Genomic DNA, 14,789 nt, shown 5'->3' with positions numbered 1-14,789 from the left:
AAAATATATTATGACTTTACTAATTAAATTAACACACCATTCACAATTGGGTGGACAAGTAGAACAATGAATGAATGAACGAGTAAGATGAGCTTGGAGCAGATACAAATGCATAATGATGATAATATGCAATAATTAATATTATCATATTAATGTCAATTAAATATGTTACTGTTTGTTGTACTTATACATCAGGATAGTGTATAGTCTAACTTATTAATATTAAAAATAAAACAAACTGGCAGAAAACAAAGATATGAATACTCTCCCACCCAACCTTAAGAAACAGGAGCTAGGGCTGGAGAGATGGCTCAGTGGTTACCAAAGGTCCTGAGTTCAATTCCCAGTAACCACATGGTGGCTCACAACCATCTGTAACGGGATCTGGTGCCCTCTTCTGGCACACAGGTGTACTTGCCGATTCTCATACATTAAATTAAAAAAAAAAAAAGTCTTAAAAAGAAAAAAATAGACAGGAGCTATTTTCTCTGTCTAGGTAGACCATCCGATTCTTCTGTAAGTGCTATGCAATTATACCAGTTACCTGGCATCTCTTGAGTTTCCGTTTTGACAAAAGACAGAGCAAGGACTTCCCAGGGCATTCCCCTGTCTCACTATCATGGTCATAACCATGGGTATTTATCCAGCGAACACTGGGAGGCACATGGTCCAGGTGACCCAGATGGTAACAAATACCTCATATGTGCCTGCCCCCAGGCCAGTCTGCCTTCCCCACGCTTAGGGAAGGCGCTCCTGCATGGGACACGTGGGCATTCGACTAGTAATCTTACAGTTTGCATTCTGTTCCAGAATAAAGACCCCAAGATGGCTCGCGTCGCCTTGGAGTCTCTCTACAGATTACTGTGGGTTTACATGATTCGAATCAAATGTGAAAGCAACACGGCCACTCAGAGGTAAGCACCGGCGGCTCGAGCGCGGGGTGGGATGGGTGCGAGCACGGGGTAGGGCGAGCAGGGCGAGCCTGGCGCTGGAGTCAGACTTGCTCAGCCACCAGGTCGCACCCACACCGGGTGTTCTCCTTTGTTGCTGCCTAACCTGGCCTTTCCAAAACCTCTCAGAGCCATAGGTCGGGAGACCTGAGGCCTCAGAACTTCAGCAGGGCCTTAGCGGTCTTCGCTAAGCTGAAGCATCAGCCTCCATCAGAACAGGGTCTCCATAGGGTCCGCTTCCTTGCGGCACGCCACACTTTGAGGAAGGAAATGGCTGTTTATTATTTTCCATCTGCCCTGGGTTTTCCAAAAGGGGAAAAACAAAACAAAATAAGAACAAACAAACAAAAAAAACTCTTCCTAGAGCAATTGTGCCAATGGAAAGGGCTGAGGTGGTTTTTGTTTTGTTTTGTTTTGTGTTGTTGTCCTCTGATACTAAGATGAAATGTGCGTCATCTCCCTGACAACTAGATCTCAGCCAATCTCGCTTGTTTTCTCTTTTTCGCCCGCCCTTATCTTCCAGCCGACTCATAACCATCACCACCACGCTTTTCCCCAAAGGGTCCCGCGGCGTGGTGCCCAGGGATATGCCTCTGAACATCTTCGTGAAGATTATCCAGTTCATCGCCCAGGTAACGCTCAGATTTCTGCAGAGGCCCCTTCAGGCACAGTCGTCCTGTAAAAAGGTCACAATGATCCCTCGGACGTCCAGACCTCTTGGAAAGGGATTGCTTCCCCACACAACTTATTCTTTTGCTTCAAAACGGTCGGTGAATAAGTTAAATGCCTTTGGCCTCTAGGAAATAAGTCAAGTGGAGTTTAATGATTCCTCCAAGGCCACACAGCCCAGCAGTAACACCGCGATAGCACAGAGAAAGGTCCTGCCTGGGTCAGTCCCAACGGTAACAGGACAGGAAACCTTTTGTGACAGAGACCCTTTCGTCTGTCTCCCTCTCCACTTTCTCCAGATATCTGCTAGGTATTCGACAAGTAAAGAGGAGTCAGGCGCTCTGATGTTTGGCAGAAATTTAATCGAATTTTTAAAAAAGATGATATGGTGCCATTGAAGAGTGAATAGTAACACTCTAATGTTTCTCTACGGGGAGAAAATAATTTCATGAGGAAATCTGCATTTACCCACTTTGATCGTTTGCTCAAAACTATTCTAAGCATTTTACACATGAATTCATTTACTTTTGAGTGGATTCCAGTCATATTAAAGCCGGTATGACTGTAATTCATTATTTAAATATAATTCATTTTTATTAAGACCATTTACTTGGGGGGAGAGATTGGTGGACTCAGCCCAAGACCCCGTTCATGGCAGGCGTATCCTCTACTACTGAAGTGCTCCCCAAATCTAATGTTTTATTTTTGCTTGTGTGTGTGTTTACTTATTTGCTTATTTATTTTTGAAACAATGTCTCATTATTTAACCCCGGCTGGCCCATAACTAGCTCTGAACCCCAGGCTGACTTCAAACTCACAGAGGTTCACCGATCTCTGTCTCCCCCATGCTGGGCTTAGAGGCACACACCACCATACCGAGCTACTTTTTTCTTTTTAAAATACTTGATGAGTGCATTTTTTACTGCCGCCCCCTTTGACCTCTGTGGTTTACGGGGGGCACCGGGAGTCTCCTGCACTTGCCTGGCTTCTGTCACAAACCAAACCCTCCACCTCGAACTGAACAGTAACTTCAGTCTCGCTTTCTTTACCGGTAAAGCGAGGGTAGAAATGTTTGCCCCTTATGCCTCAGACTGTTACACGGCTGAGAGGAAATCATAGGTGTGCAAACGCTACTGAAGTGCAGTTGATACTGGTGTGAAGATAGACGTTTCAGAGCCGAGAGTATTTGGAAAGTAGCATCTCTCTCCATTGTGGCCGGTGAGAGAACTCTTTAATTTGTATCCTGGGAGAAGGTGCACTCCTCAGCCTGCGGGTGGAACATTTCATATGTGTTTCATGAGTGTAGTGTATGTGCTTTGACTATTCTGGAACATGTCATTTATTAGCAGTCACTAACGCGTGTTACCTGACCAGATTCCACCTTAAATGCTGTGTCTTAAGTGTTCTTCTTCCCACTTGGGTTTGATTTCTATAAGGAAGCCAGAGGGTGTTTTCAGTGTTAAAGGATAGAAGAAAACAGTCGTTTTGTAGTGATACCATTAAAAATAAACTTCCCAGCTGAGTTTCAAAAAGCTATCGCTATTTATCCTACCAGCTGGGAGAACCTAGGCTGTGTGGGGTTCAGATGCCCAGCTGGACTGTGGTCTTGGATTTGCTTCTGTACCTCCAGCCTCACCGTGCACACCAAGCTGATTCTGTGTGTCACTCCGTCATGGTGGCTCCCTGGACAGTTCTTCCATCAGGGGCTCTCCATGATCCATAACACTAGGCAGTAGCCCTTCCTGGAGCCACCTATTTTCTGCATATGGTGAAAACGTGCATTTTGTGTTGTTCTTGGAGTTCTGTGTTTTTATTTTATTCTTTTCTCCCCTCCCCCAACCTCAACCCCTCCCACCCCTGCCAGGAACGTCTGGACTTTGCAATGAAGGAAATTATTTTTGACTTTCTTTGTGTGGGAAAACCGGCGAAAGCTTTCAGTCTCAACCCAGAGGTATGAACGACTCTCCATGAGAACAGAGCACTTGTTCACAGAGCCCATGACTGGGGGTGGGGCAGGGAGACGCCTCTGAGGAGTCTTCTGTTTGTTTCTGCTCGTGTCCAGATTTGAGCGCCAGGTTTTTTTTCAGAAGTGAAACTTGAGGTGACTGAGGACAACCCAGTACCCACGTGCTGCGGTCCTGTCTTCTTTTAAAAGGGAATCATTCTCCATTCAAAGACTGTGGTGAAACAGATGAGTAAATGGGGTAGTGGTGTGATTGCTACAACACAACGGGATCAGAGAAACGGGAAACAAGGTGCCGTGACCACATCCCAGCCTCCTGCACTGGTGTGGAAGGCTTAGCTGTGTGTATGAGCGGCAATCCAGTCTCCCACGTTAAAAAAATCACCATCAGCTGATAGAACCCTGCCAGCCCGGCTGCCCCTCCGTAGCCCGTACTCTGTACAATGATTGAAAGAACTCTGGGCCAAAAGCCCAGAAGCCAGCTCTGCCACTTGTCTCAGGCTCTGCTGCTTTCCCTGGGTGTGTGACATTTACTTCTGACCCTCAGCGATTCCACTTTAAAATAGACCACGTACTTTCCTAGATCCCTTCACAGAAGAGTGGGTCTGGGACTGAAGCGCTGCAGACGGAAAGGGGACGAAGGCTGGGGAGGAAGAAAGTGAAACAAGGGTGATGAGAGAAATCCCGTGCCCGAGAGTTTATTTGAACACGTATCTCTGTCATCTGTAATATCCTGCCTCTCTCATTCCATCACTGAGGAAATGGATCTGAAGGGAAGAGGCCCAGTATAGCTTGTTAGCTGCCCCAACCCACCCCACCTCCCCTGTCTCTTCCCGCCATCCCCTGCATTGTCTGGTGGCCGGGGACCTCACAGGCCTCTGGAGAGGCTGCTGTACCAGTCGGCAGGTCAGGAGGAGGTCAAATCCAGGGCCAGATGGAGGCCCTGAGCTGGATAGTGACAAACGTCTCTTGCCGGCGACATTCTCAACATCTCTTTCATTTCTCAGTGGTTATAAATCTGCTATTTTTAATAATTCTCAGAATTACTGGGTTACTCAGCAATGCTCCGAATTAATGTTGTCCTGGTCAGAGTTACTATTGCTATGATGGAATGCCATGACTAAAAGCAAGTTGGGGAGGGAAGGGTTTATTTGGCGTACATATCCACATCACAATCTATTGATGAGGGAAATCAGAACAGGAGATCAAACTGGGCAGAACCTGGAGACAGGAGCTTATGCAGAAGCCATAGACGGACGCTTCGTACTGGCTTGCTCCTCATGGCCTGCTCACCCTGCTTTCCTATAGAACCCAGGACCAACAACCCAGGGTGACCCCACCTATGACAGGCTGGACCCTCCCACATCAATCACTGATTTAAAAAATGCCTACAGACCTATCTTTTGAAGGTATTTTCTCAATTGATGCTCCTTCTTCTCCATCCCCTTTGCCTTGTGTTACGTTGACCTAGAACTAGCCAGCACACTTGTCTAAATCAAGCATCACTACGCTGCTTCCATGGTGGGTGTGGTAACACTCACCTGTCATCTCTGTCCTTTAGAGCCTGAGGCAGAAGGATGGTGAATCCAAGCCCAGGCCAGCCTCCAAGGCAAGACCATGACCTAAACAGGAGACCACTCACGGTCACCACCATCTGTAACATTGGTCAGTGGCTCTGTCTGTAAAGTCTTCGTCTACTCAGTGGCTTGCTGGCTGACCCGTCTGTGGAGGGCAGCTGGAATTGTGGCTTAAAGGGAGAATCCAGTAAGAAAAAAGATTTGAGTCTTCTATGTCTCTATCTTTATTAATTTCACCTATTGTGATTGATACCATGACACAAGCGTGTATGTGTGCGTGCACATGCTTGTGTCATGGTATGAGTGTGGAGGTCAAAGGACAACTTGAGTCATTTCTCTCTCCTTCTACCACATGGGTCACGAAACTCAAACTTAAACCGCCAGGTCTGTCAGTGGGCGCCTTTGCCCACTGAGTCAGTTTGCCAGCTCCCTTCCGTGTCTCTTCCTCTTGTAGGGGAATAGAAGCATTTGCCTCTTCGTAGCTGACAGTCCTAAGCCATCCTATTACCCACATCCAGCATGGCTCCCGGGAAACCTAACTGGGGCAGAGAGCTAGTGAAGAGAAGACAGACAGAGGAATCCAGGACAGAAACCTGGGATCTGGGTGGTCTGGGCTCTTGACTAAAGAAGTCACAGCATTCTGGAAGATCGGCATGCTTATTGTAGAGTTGAACAGCGATCGAGGCAGGGTCATAGCATACAGCCGGACAAAGGACACAGGGTTAGTACTTACAGATAAACAAGGTGCCAGTCGGATCAAGAGGAGAGCTTTAGCTCTCAGTAGGAGCAGCCTCTGTAGGGGAGCAGTCTTCAGGCCATGAACAGTCAGTGGGGAGAAAACTATAGTAGATGTGTTCTGTGCACACTGTCAGTGAGGAAGTCTTTACTCCAGGGGGGAAGGCTTTGCATTCCTCCATGGGTCTGAGGCTCTGGGGTCTTTGTGATAGCCAGCACAGGTACACACACGCACATGCACACGCACACGCACATGCACACACACATGCACACACACACACACACACACGATCACTCAGGATTTTACTTTAGGTTTCTTACTTCCCTATACAGATCCCATTCAGACACAGGCGTTCAGTGGTCAGTGAACAGAAGTTAGTGCTTACTAACAGTGATTAAAAAATGCTGCTATGGGGTACAGTTTCTTAGAGAACAAAATGAGACTGGCCTATTGGGGCTTGCTTATCTATTTATTGTGTGAGTCCATAGGGTCTCACACTGGTCTTGAACTTGTATTGCTGAGCACGACCTGTCCCAGCCTCCAAAGTGCCGAAACTGTAGGCTCATGCCGCCATCCCTGGCGTTAACAGTTCTTAAAAAGTATTTTGGAATAGTTTGTGTAACAAGGCTCAGAGACCTAAATGTGTTGAGCATAAACTCAACTGTTGAGTAGTTTCTAGATAATTGTCTTACTGGGTTTGGGCCTGGAATACAAACTACATACGTCTGTCCGTCGTCACGAGTGTGACAAATCTGTGAGATGACTTCTCTCTTTTGCCCTGGTCTAAAAGAACGTGCAATTAGAGGTCCTACTCAATGCTGGAGGCAAGAAAGGACAAACACTGCATGCTGATAGATTCGAAATGAAAACATAAGGGTGTTTTAATCCACAGGCAAATATTGTAGAAAACTGCGAAAAAGCCGTGCTTGGTGGGACACGCCTACAATCCCCCAGCATTTGAGAGACGGATGCAGGAGGATCAGGAGTTCTCAGTCATCCTTGATTTCACAGGGAGTTCAAGGCCGTCCTCAGCAATGTGAGATCCTGTAACAAGGAAGAAAACGTTAGCACAAATAAAGATATCACTATTAAAAAAAAAAAAAAAAGGAAAAAATACCAACTAATTTAGAGTTGCTTTATGACTTTAGGGAGTTTGCAAGATACAAAAAAAAAAGTACATTTGTATAATCTAATGGTGCATAATCAAATTAAGCAATTTACAGTGTTGATGAAAAGCAAAATACCTGGCAATAAAACAAAATATGCACACTACTTTTTATTGCAAAAAATTTAAAAAATACTGAAAGAAGATAAAACCCAAATAAGCAGAAATTTACACTATTTATAGCAAATCAGAAGATTTGCTATTGTTGAGTTCTATTGTCCCCAAACTAACTTAAATGTTACCATCTTTTTAAAAAGGTTTACTTACCTGTTTAATGTGTGAGTGCGCCATCCACATGTGCACCTACAGGCCAGCAGAGGGCATCAGATCCCATTACAGATGGCTGCGAGCCACCATGTGGGTGCTAGGAATTGAACTCAGGACCTCTGGGAGAGCAGTCAGTGCTCTTAACCGCTGAGCCATATCCCCAGCCCATGTGTTACCATCTTACTAATAATCAGACAGAGTCCCCATAGCTTCTTTTAAGCTAGAATCAAATGAGCTGGTTTTAAGGTTTTCTTTTCTTTTTGGGTTTTTTTTTTTTTTTTTTTGGTCTGGAGCTTTAGGGAAGGGCTTTACCACTGGGTTAAATCCCCAACCCCGGTTTTAAGGTTTTATATGGAGCATCAAGGTACTAAAATAGCCAACATAGCTTCGAGAGAATAAAGTTGGACTATAAAATCATACAGTCACCAAATCAGTGTGGAGGCAGGGGGTGACCATCAAGAGGGTCCCACGAGGATGAAGACTCTAGAGATAGACCCACACACCATGCTTGGTTGATTTCAACAGTGGGGATTTACTCAGCGCGTAGAAATTCTTGCTCTCGTAGAAATTCTTGCTCTCATTGGTGCTGAGCAATAGGATACCCACCTTGCAACATCATGAATTCCGGGTGAGGCAGGTTCAAACCGGATCATGCTACCTAAATAGAAACCCAGCCCTGTATGTCTTCCAGAAAACCATAACATTAAAACTTTCTAGAGCACAAAATCACAAAGCACAGGAGGTTAATAGGGTGAATATATGTTTTAAAACTTGCATGCTGCTAAGATACTTAATAGAGAGTCATAGCACGGGAGGAAATATCTTGACAACCCCTAACAAAGGACTTCCTTCTGGAATAGGTAAAGAACTCTTATAATCAATGATCAGAAGATAAACAACACGCTCTTAAAGTGAGCAGAAGCAATAGCCCCTGTGGAAGAAGAGACAGAGGCAGCCAGCAAACCTAGAAAAAGGTGGTCACTGTCAGTGGTCCCTGGGGAAATGTACGAGTCAGAAGGAGGCAGAGGTGCCCTGGGGTGGGGTCTAGAGAGCAGGACCTTCATGCAGTTTCCCTGAGACTGTGATTCTGAGAGCAAGTGCCGGGCTGAGCCCTCACAGGACTTTAACTGATGCCTCTGGGAATGACATTTCTCCTCACGTGCCCATGTGTTTTCATGGGTTTGATAAACATCCAGTTTTTAAAATTCATGCTCAAACTTGCTGGCTTTCATAACCAGAGATCAATAATAAATGTTGGCTGAGCGTGGTGGGGCACACCTTTTTTAAAAATAATTATTGGCTCAGCGGTTAAGAGCGCTGACTGCCCTTCTAGAGGTCCTGCGTTCAAATCCCAGCAACCACATGGTGGCTCATGACCATCTGTAATGGGATCCGGTGCCCTCTTCTGGTATGTCTGAAGACTACAGCAGTGTACTCATACACATAAAATAAATATAAAAAATTATTTATTTACATCCCAATATCAGCCCCTCTCTCTTCCCAGAACCCCTTCAGACAAATCCTCCCCCATTCTCCCCTCCCCCTCTAAGAAGGAGGGCCCTGCTGTGGGTATCTCCCCCTCCCCCCAGCACATGACGTCATCGCAGTCCCACTGAGGCCAGACAAGGCAGCCCAGTTAGGGAAACAGGATCCACAGTCAGGCAGCAGATTCAGGGCCAGCTCCCGCTCCGGTTGTTGGGGTCTGCATGAAGATCGAGCTGCACATCTGCTACCCGTGTGCAGCGAGGTGTCAGGGAGCTAGGTCCAACCTGTGCTCACTCTTTGGTTGGTGGCTCAGTTTCTGGGAGACCTCAAGGGTCCCGGTAGTTGACTCTTGGTCTTCCTGTGGAGTCCCTGTCTTCTTCAGGTCCCTCAGTCCTTTCCCCAAGTCTTCCATGAGACTCCGAGCTCCATCTAACATTTGCCAGATTGATCTCGGGGAATTGAGGCCAGCCTGACTTACCTAATGAATTCCAAGCCAACCAGAGCTACACAGTGACTTATTTACCTCAAAATACATAACTAATAGATAGTTCATGTGTGGTTCACATTTGGAACTCAATAGCTTCACACAGTCTTTGAATTAAAATCTGAGGTGTTTCTCTTTATGAAGAACTTGAGTCTGTTATGTAACTCAGTTTACCTCAGTCACGGCTGCTCACAGAGTGAGTACTGATCTCTTTGGTGTCCCCTTCTACACACACACACACACACACACACACACACACACACACACACACACCCCAGATACGTGCCCCCTGAGTTTGGTGAGCATCTTCCTGCCTGTTTATCCTCGAGATAAATGCTGACAGATTCTTCTAGATAACTGGGCCTTTCCTTGCGTCTCTTCCAGAGAATGAACATCGGTTTGCGGGCGTTCCTGGTGATTGCTGATAGCTTACAACAAAAGGACGGTGAGCCTCCCATGCCGGTGACCGGAGCCGTGCTCCCTTCAGGAAATACCCTGAGAGTGAAGAAAACGTATTTGAGTAAGACACTAACTGAAGAGGAAGCCAAAATGATAGGTGGGTACGAACCCCTGAAAATCACTTACTGTAAGTGATCTGCACTCAAAAAATTCAAATAAAATGAATAAAAATAAATAAAAAAGAAAAGGAAAAGGGAAAAGGTCGGCAGGTGCCTGGCGAGACATCCCTGCACGGTTGTTGACTGATTCCCAATGGGTTCCAATCTTGGAGCCCTTCAAACTCATCAGGACTTCCGGTAAATACGTTGCCATTTAGATGGCGGCCTTCATCTTGGGTCCAGGTAAACATTAATATTGGTTATTGGTTATCTACACTGTACAGTAAGTTTCCACGATGTCTGTGTTTTGGCAAATTTGGTATTTATGATTTTTTTCATTAATTGATATTTCAAAGAAAATTCCTTCCCTTCTTTATTCTTTTTTTTTTTTTTTAAAGTAACATTGGTCTAATTTGTAAGGTAAGAATGCCAAGTCCCACAAACACTGCGGGAGAATTTTTCTCTCTCGGGTACATCTTCCTGAATCCAAAGAGGTGATTTTTTTTTTTTTTTACACTTGTTTTTTCCCTTTCAAGTGCTCAAATTTAGAAACTATTATAAACAGTTCCCTTCCAAAGATATGAGAGAAACACCTGCAGAACTCTTCCTTTTAACATCGGTCTCCTTACGCTCGAGAGTTCAAGACACTTCATGTATAAGAAATGACTCTTGGTACTTATTTTGTTAAAGTTTGATACAGATCAACTCTTGTTTGATTTGTGAGTGTGTGTGAGAGTGTGTGTGTGAGCGAGTGTGAGTTAGTGAGTGTGAATATGTTTGTGAGTGTGTGTGACTGTGTGTGCATGAGTGTGTATGTGAGTGTGTTGGGGTGTGTTTATGATTGTGCGTGAGTGTGTATGGGTGAGTGTGAATGTATGTATGTGAGTGTATATGTGAATGAGTGTGGGTGTGGGTGTGTGCATGAGTGTGTGTATGTAAGTGTGTGTGTATGTGTGTGAGTGTGTGTGAATGTATGTGTGAGTGTATTGTGTGAGTGTATATATGAGTGAGTGTGTGAATGTGTGTGTATATGAGTGTGTGTTTGGGGTGTATGCATGAGTGTGCGTATGTATGAGTGTGTGTGGGTGGGTTTACGAGTATGTATGTGTGAGTGTGTATGTCTATGAGGGTGTGTGTGGGTGTCATAAGTGTGTGGGGGTATGTGCATGAGTGTATATGTGTGTGAGTGAGTGTGTGTATGTGTGTGAGTGAGTATGTGTGTATGGTGTATGGGTGTGTTGCTGTCTTCTAACTATAAGGATACTTATGTCACATGTAATGGGAGCAATTTATTTCCAGCATTTTAAAGTTTATGGGTGAAGTCAGTTGTTTATTTTACTAAGACTCAGCACATGCATTTCTGAGAACAGTACACAACTATTAAGCTCTTAGCCCCAAAGGAGAATTATTTATCATATAATTGCTAATGCTGGTAGGTTTTCTTGTTAATTGGAAATATGACATTTCAAAAGCAAAATTAATTACTTAACTTTTGTGCAAAGTCTTTCTCATTGGAATTTTAGGAATAGGGAGCCGGAGAGTTGCCTCAGTGGTCAAGAGCATCGTTTGCTCTTGCAGAGAACCCAGAGTGGTTTCCCAGCATCCACAAGGGCAGCTCACAACTCTCTGTAAATATAGTCCATAGGACACAGCGCCCGCCCTCATCTGGCCTCTGCAGGTATTGCATACATGTGGAGCACCATATTTGCGTGCACACAAAGCACTCACATACATAAAATAAAAAAGCCGATTAAACCATTTCAAAAAGTATTACAGCTCTTATTAAGTAAGTCCCAATGTTAATTTGGTGAACGTCTCCAAAGTGTGGTGCGGTGCACTAGGAGCCAGGCAGACAGAGATGGAACCAACCTCAGCTCTGCGCTCAAGGAAATCCCAGACGCAGAGGAAGCCGCTTGACGGAGAATTATTGTAGATCCGGTGCAGACCAGGTTCTTTGACATATTAAGTTAAAAATATGGCTAACACATGTTTTTCAGGAATGTCCTTGTATTATTCTCAAGTCCGAAAGGCGGTAGGCAACATCTTAAGACATCTTGATAAAGAAGTGGGGCGGTGCATGATGCTGACCAATGTCCAGATGCTAAACAAAGAACCGGAAGACATGATCACGTGAGTTCGGCCGAGAAGGCGGGGCGAGCGGGGGTGAGGGGGTGGGACGGCGGGGGGATCCAAGCCAACTTTCTTCTTTTTAACTCGGAGGTTAAACAGAGGTGTTGATGAGATTTGACCAAAAACCATTGCCACTTTTTTTTCTTTTTTCTTTTTTCTTTCTGGTTTTTCAGACAGGATTTCTTCATGTAGCCCTGGCTGTTCAGGAACTTGCTTTGTAGACCAGGCTGGCCTCAAACTCACAGAGATCTGCCTACCTCTGCCTCCTGAATGCTGGGATTAACTGCATATGCCACCATTTGACTTTTATTTTAAATTAGATTTATTCGTCTAATTTTGTGTGCGAATTGTATGTATATGTGTGTACCACATGCATGATTGTGCCTGTAAATATTAGAAGGGGGCATCAGATGCCCTAGAATTAGTGTTAGCGATGGTTGTCAGCCTCCCTGTGGGTGCTGGGTCTCAAACCTGGGTCCTCTGTAAGGGCGCCCACTGTTCTAAACAACTGAGCCATTTCTCCAGCCCCTACGTCTAGACTTTTAAAAGACTTTTCATTGGCACCAATGAAGCTTTGAGGAGATAAACGTTTGAGGCCAGCACCAGGCTGTCCTTAGAAGGCCTATGCTCATATACGTCTAATACATAAATTTAAATGGTTTTTCATAATCTTTTGACTTGCTTAAATGTTGTCTTCCATCTCCAGGGGTGAGAGAAAGCCCAAAATTGATCTCTTCCGGACCTGTGTTGCGGCAATCCCTCGCCTGCTACCTGATGGAGTGTCCAAAGTTGAACTGATCGACTTGCTGGCCAGGTGGGTGGGAACGGTCCCAGATGCCGTTCGATCAGAACTGATTTTTAATCTTTAGTCATGGTTCAGAAAACCAGAGTACAATGGTTATTTTCTACTGATGGAGATTTACTTCGTAAGGTGTTGTTCTAGGGCTTATGTGTGAACAGGCGGAAGGAACTTAGGTCTGTCTTTGGTTTTTGTTGTTGGTGGTGGTGGTTTCTTTAGATGTGGGCCTTGAACCCATGTGTGCTAGGTCGTTAAGTTCTCAAGGCTGAGATTTATCACCAACTCTCTGTTTACTCTGTTTTGAGACAGGGGCTCACGATGTCACCAGCTGACCTCAAATTATGACCTTCCCGCCTCAGCTTTCTAAGTAACTGGGATTATAGACCTGAATCATACACCTGGCCTGTATCAGTTTACAGTAGTTACAAAAGAACCAGGCAGTGGTGGCATTCACCTTTAATCCCAGCACTTGGGAGGCAAGGCAGGCGATCTCTTGAATTCAAGGCCAGCCAGGTCTACAGAGTGAGGTTCCAGGATAGCCAGGGCTACACAGAGAAACCCTGTCTCGAAAAAACAAACAAAACAACAACAACAAAAACCTTTGCAAAATAAATACAGACATCCACGAGGTTACTCGCAACCCAAGGATGGGTCTGCACAGACGCCCGGCGCAGAGTAGACCCTTGAGTTCTGTGGGAGAGCGGTCAGCTGTGGACCAAGGAAGCCAGCAGATAAAAGGTGCATTTGGAGAGGAAGGATCAAGCTTCGAACGGTAAAGGTGTGTGGCCTCGCTTCGAGAGCTCATCCCAGGCCTGACCCTCAGTTTGAGGTCCCTAGACTCCCTCATAGGGGCGAAAGAGACGTTAGCCTTAATTCTACCAGGAGTACTCCTGGAAGCTCCCAAAAGTTCTTGTTTATCGCTTTTCCCATCGCCCACATGACTGCACAGCCCAACTATAACCTAAAAGCAGTTTGCTCTGGGCGAAAATGACTCATCGTGTTTAGGGAACTTCCTCGCCTCCTATGATCTGAAACTCCATCTGAGAACAAACCCAGAAGGCAAACGTCATTAGATGCGGGGATGTAAGGTATGGGAGGGAGAATGGAAGTCATCTTTTGGGCTGGGGGGGGGAACGAAAGGGTTAAGAAAGCCAACAACGAAGGGATGTAGACACATACCCAGAGAGAGAGAATTTTAGCTTTAGGCTAAAATTATATGCTATTAATAAGCCATTTTAGGGCCTAATGAGATGGCTCAGGCGGTAAAGTTGCATGACAGCCTAAGTTCAGTACTTGGGATCCACACAACAGCAGGAGAGAACTGACTCCTGACCTCTGACCTCAACATACATACCCTATAGTATTAGTATCCACACAAATGCACACACAATAAATGTGATTTTTTTTAAAGTATTTTACTTAGGTTGGAGGGTTAAGCTCTGTGGTTAAGAGTACTGACCACAGTACTCCTTTATAGGGAACTCCAGTTCAGTTCCCGGCACCCACTTAGTGGCTCACAGCCGTCTGTAACTCCAGTTCCAGGGGATCTAATACCCTTATCTGAACACCTCAGGCACTCACGTGGTACATGATCATACATGTGGACAAAACATGCACACCTACACAGTCATGTGAATGCTCAGAATCAAACTCAGATTCTCTAGGAAAAAAAAAAAACATTCAATACTTATATCCACTGAGCCATCTCTCCAACTCCCATAAATGCAAGTTTCAAAAATGCCATTCAGAGATGTTAATCTGATAACAGTGGCAAAAAAAGAAAAACCCAGGGAAGAGAAAACTACATTCATGCCTAACCTCCTAGGGATACCCAAGCCTGAGGAGATTCTGTCCCGTGGCAGCAAGCTTCACTTTATTTATTTAGCTCCTGATGGGACAAGGTGCTGGAGAGATGGCTCAGTAGTTAAGAGCACTGACTGCTCTTCCAGAGATCCTGAGTTCAATTCCCAGCAACCGCATGGTGGCTCACGACCACCTGAAGGGACA

The 14,789-nt window shown here is 45.2% G+C and overlaps 1 protein-coding gene across 1 annotated transcript in view; it reads left to right on the top strand.

The window, feature by feature from the left end:
* Window positions 1-14,789, top strand: part of Fry (FRY microtubule binding protein) — a 237,550-nt gene that overhangs the window by 106,442 nt on the left and 116,319 nt on the right. The window contains exons 12-17 of the mRNA XM_032886834.1: window positions 811-914; window positions 1,474-1,582; window positions 3,484-3,570; window positions 9,681-9,852; window positions 11,851-11,983; window positions 12,690-12,797. Of these exons, the coding sequence (XP_032742725.1) occupies window positions 811-914; window positions 1,474-1,582; window positions 3,484-3,570; window positions 9,681-9,852; window positions 11,851-11,983; window positions 12,690-12,797 (713 nt within the window). The remainder of the gene's footprint in view (window positions 1-810; window positions 915-1,473; window positions 1,583-3,483; window positions 3,571-9,680; window positions 9,853-11,850; window positions 11,984-12,689; window positions 12,798-14,789) is intronic.

The sequence above is a fragment of the Rattus rattus genome, chromosome 16, assembly GCF_011064425.1.
Source record: "Rattus rattus isolate New Zealand chromosome 16, Rrattus_CSIRO_v1, whole genome shotgun sequence".
NCBI lineage: Eukaryota > Metazoa > Chordata > Mammalia > Rodentia > Muridae > Rattus > Rattus rattus.
This window is presented reverse-complemented; position numbering and strand designations above follow the sequence as displayed.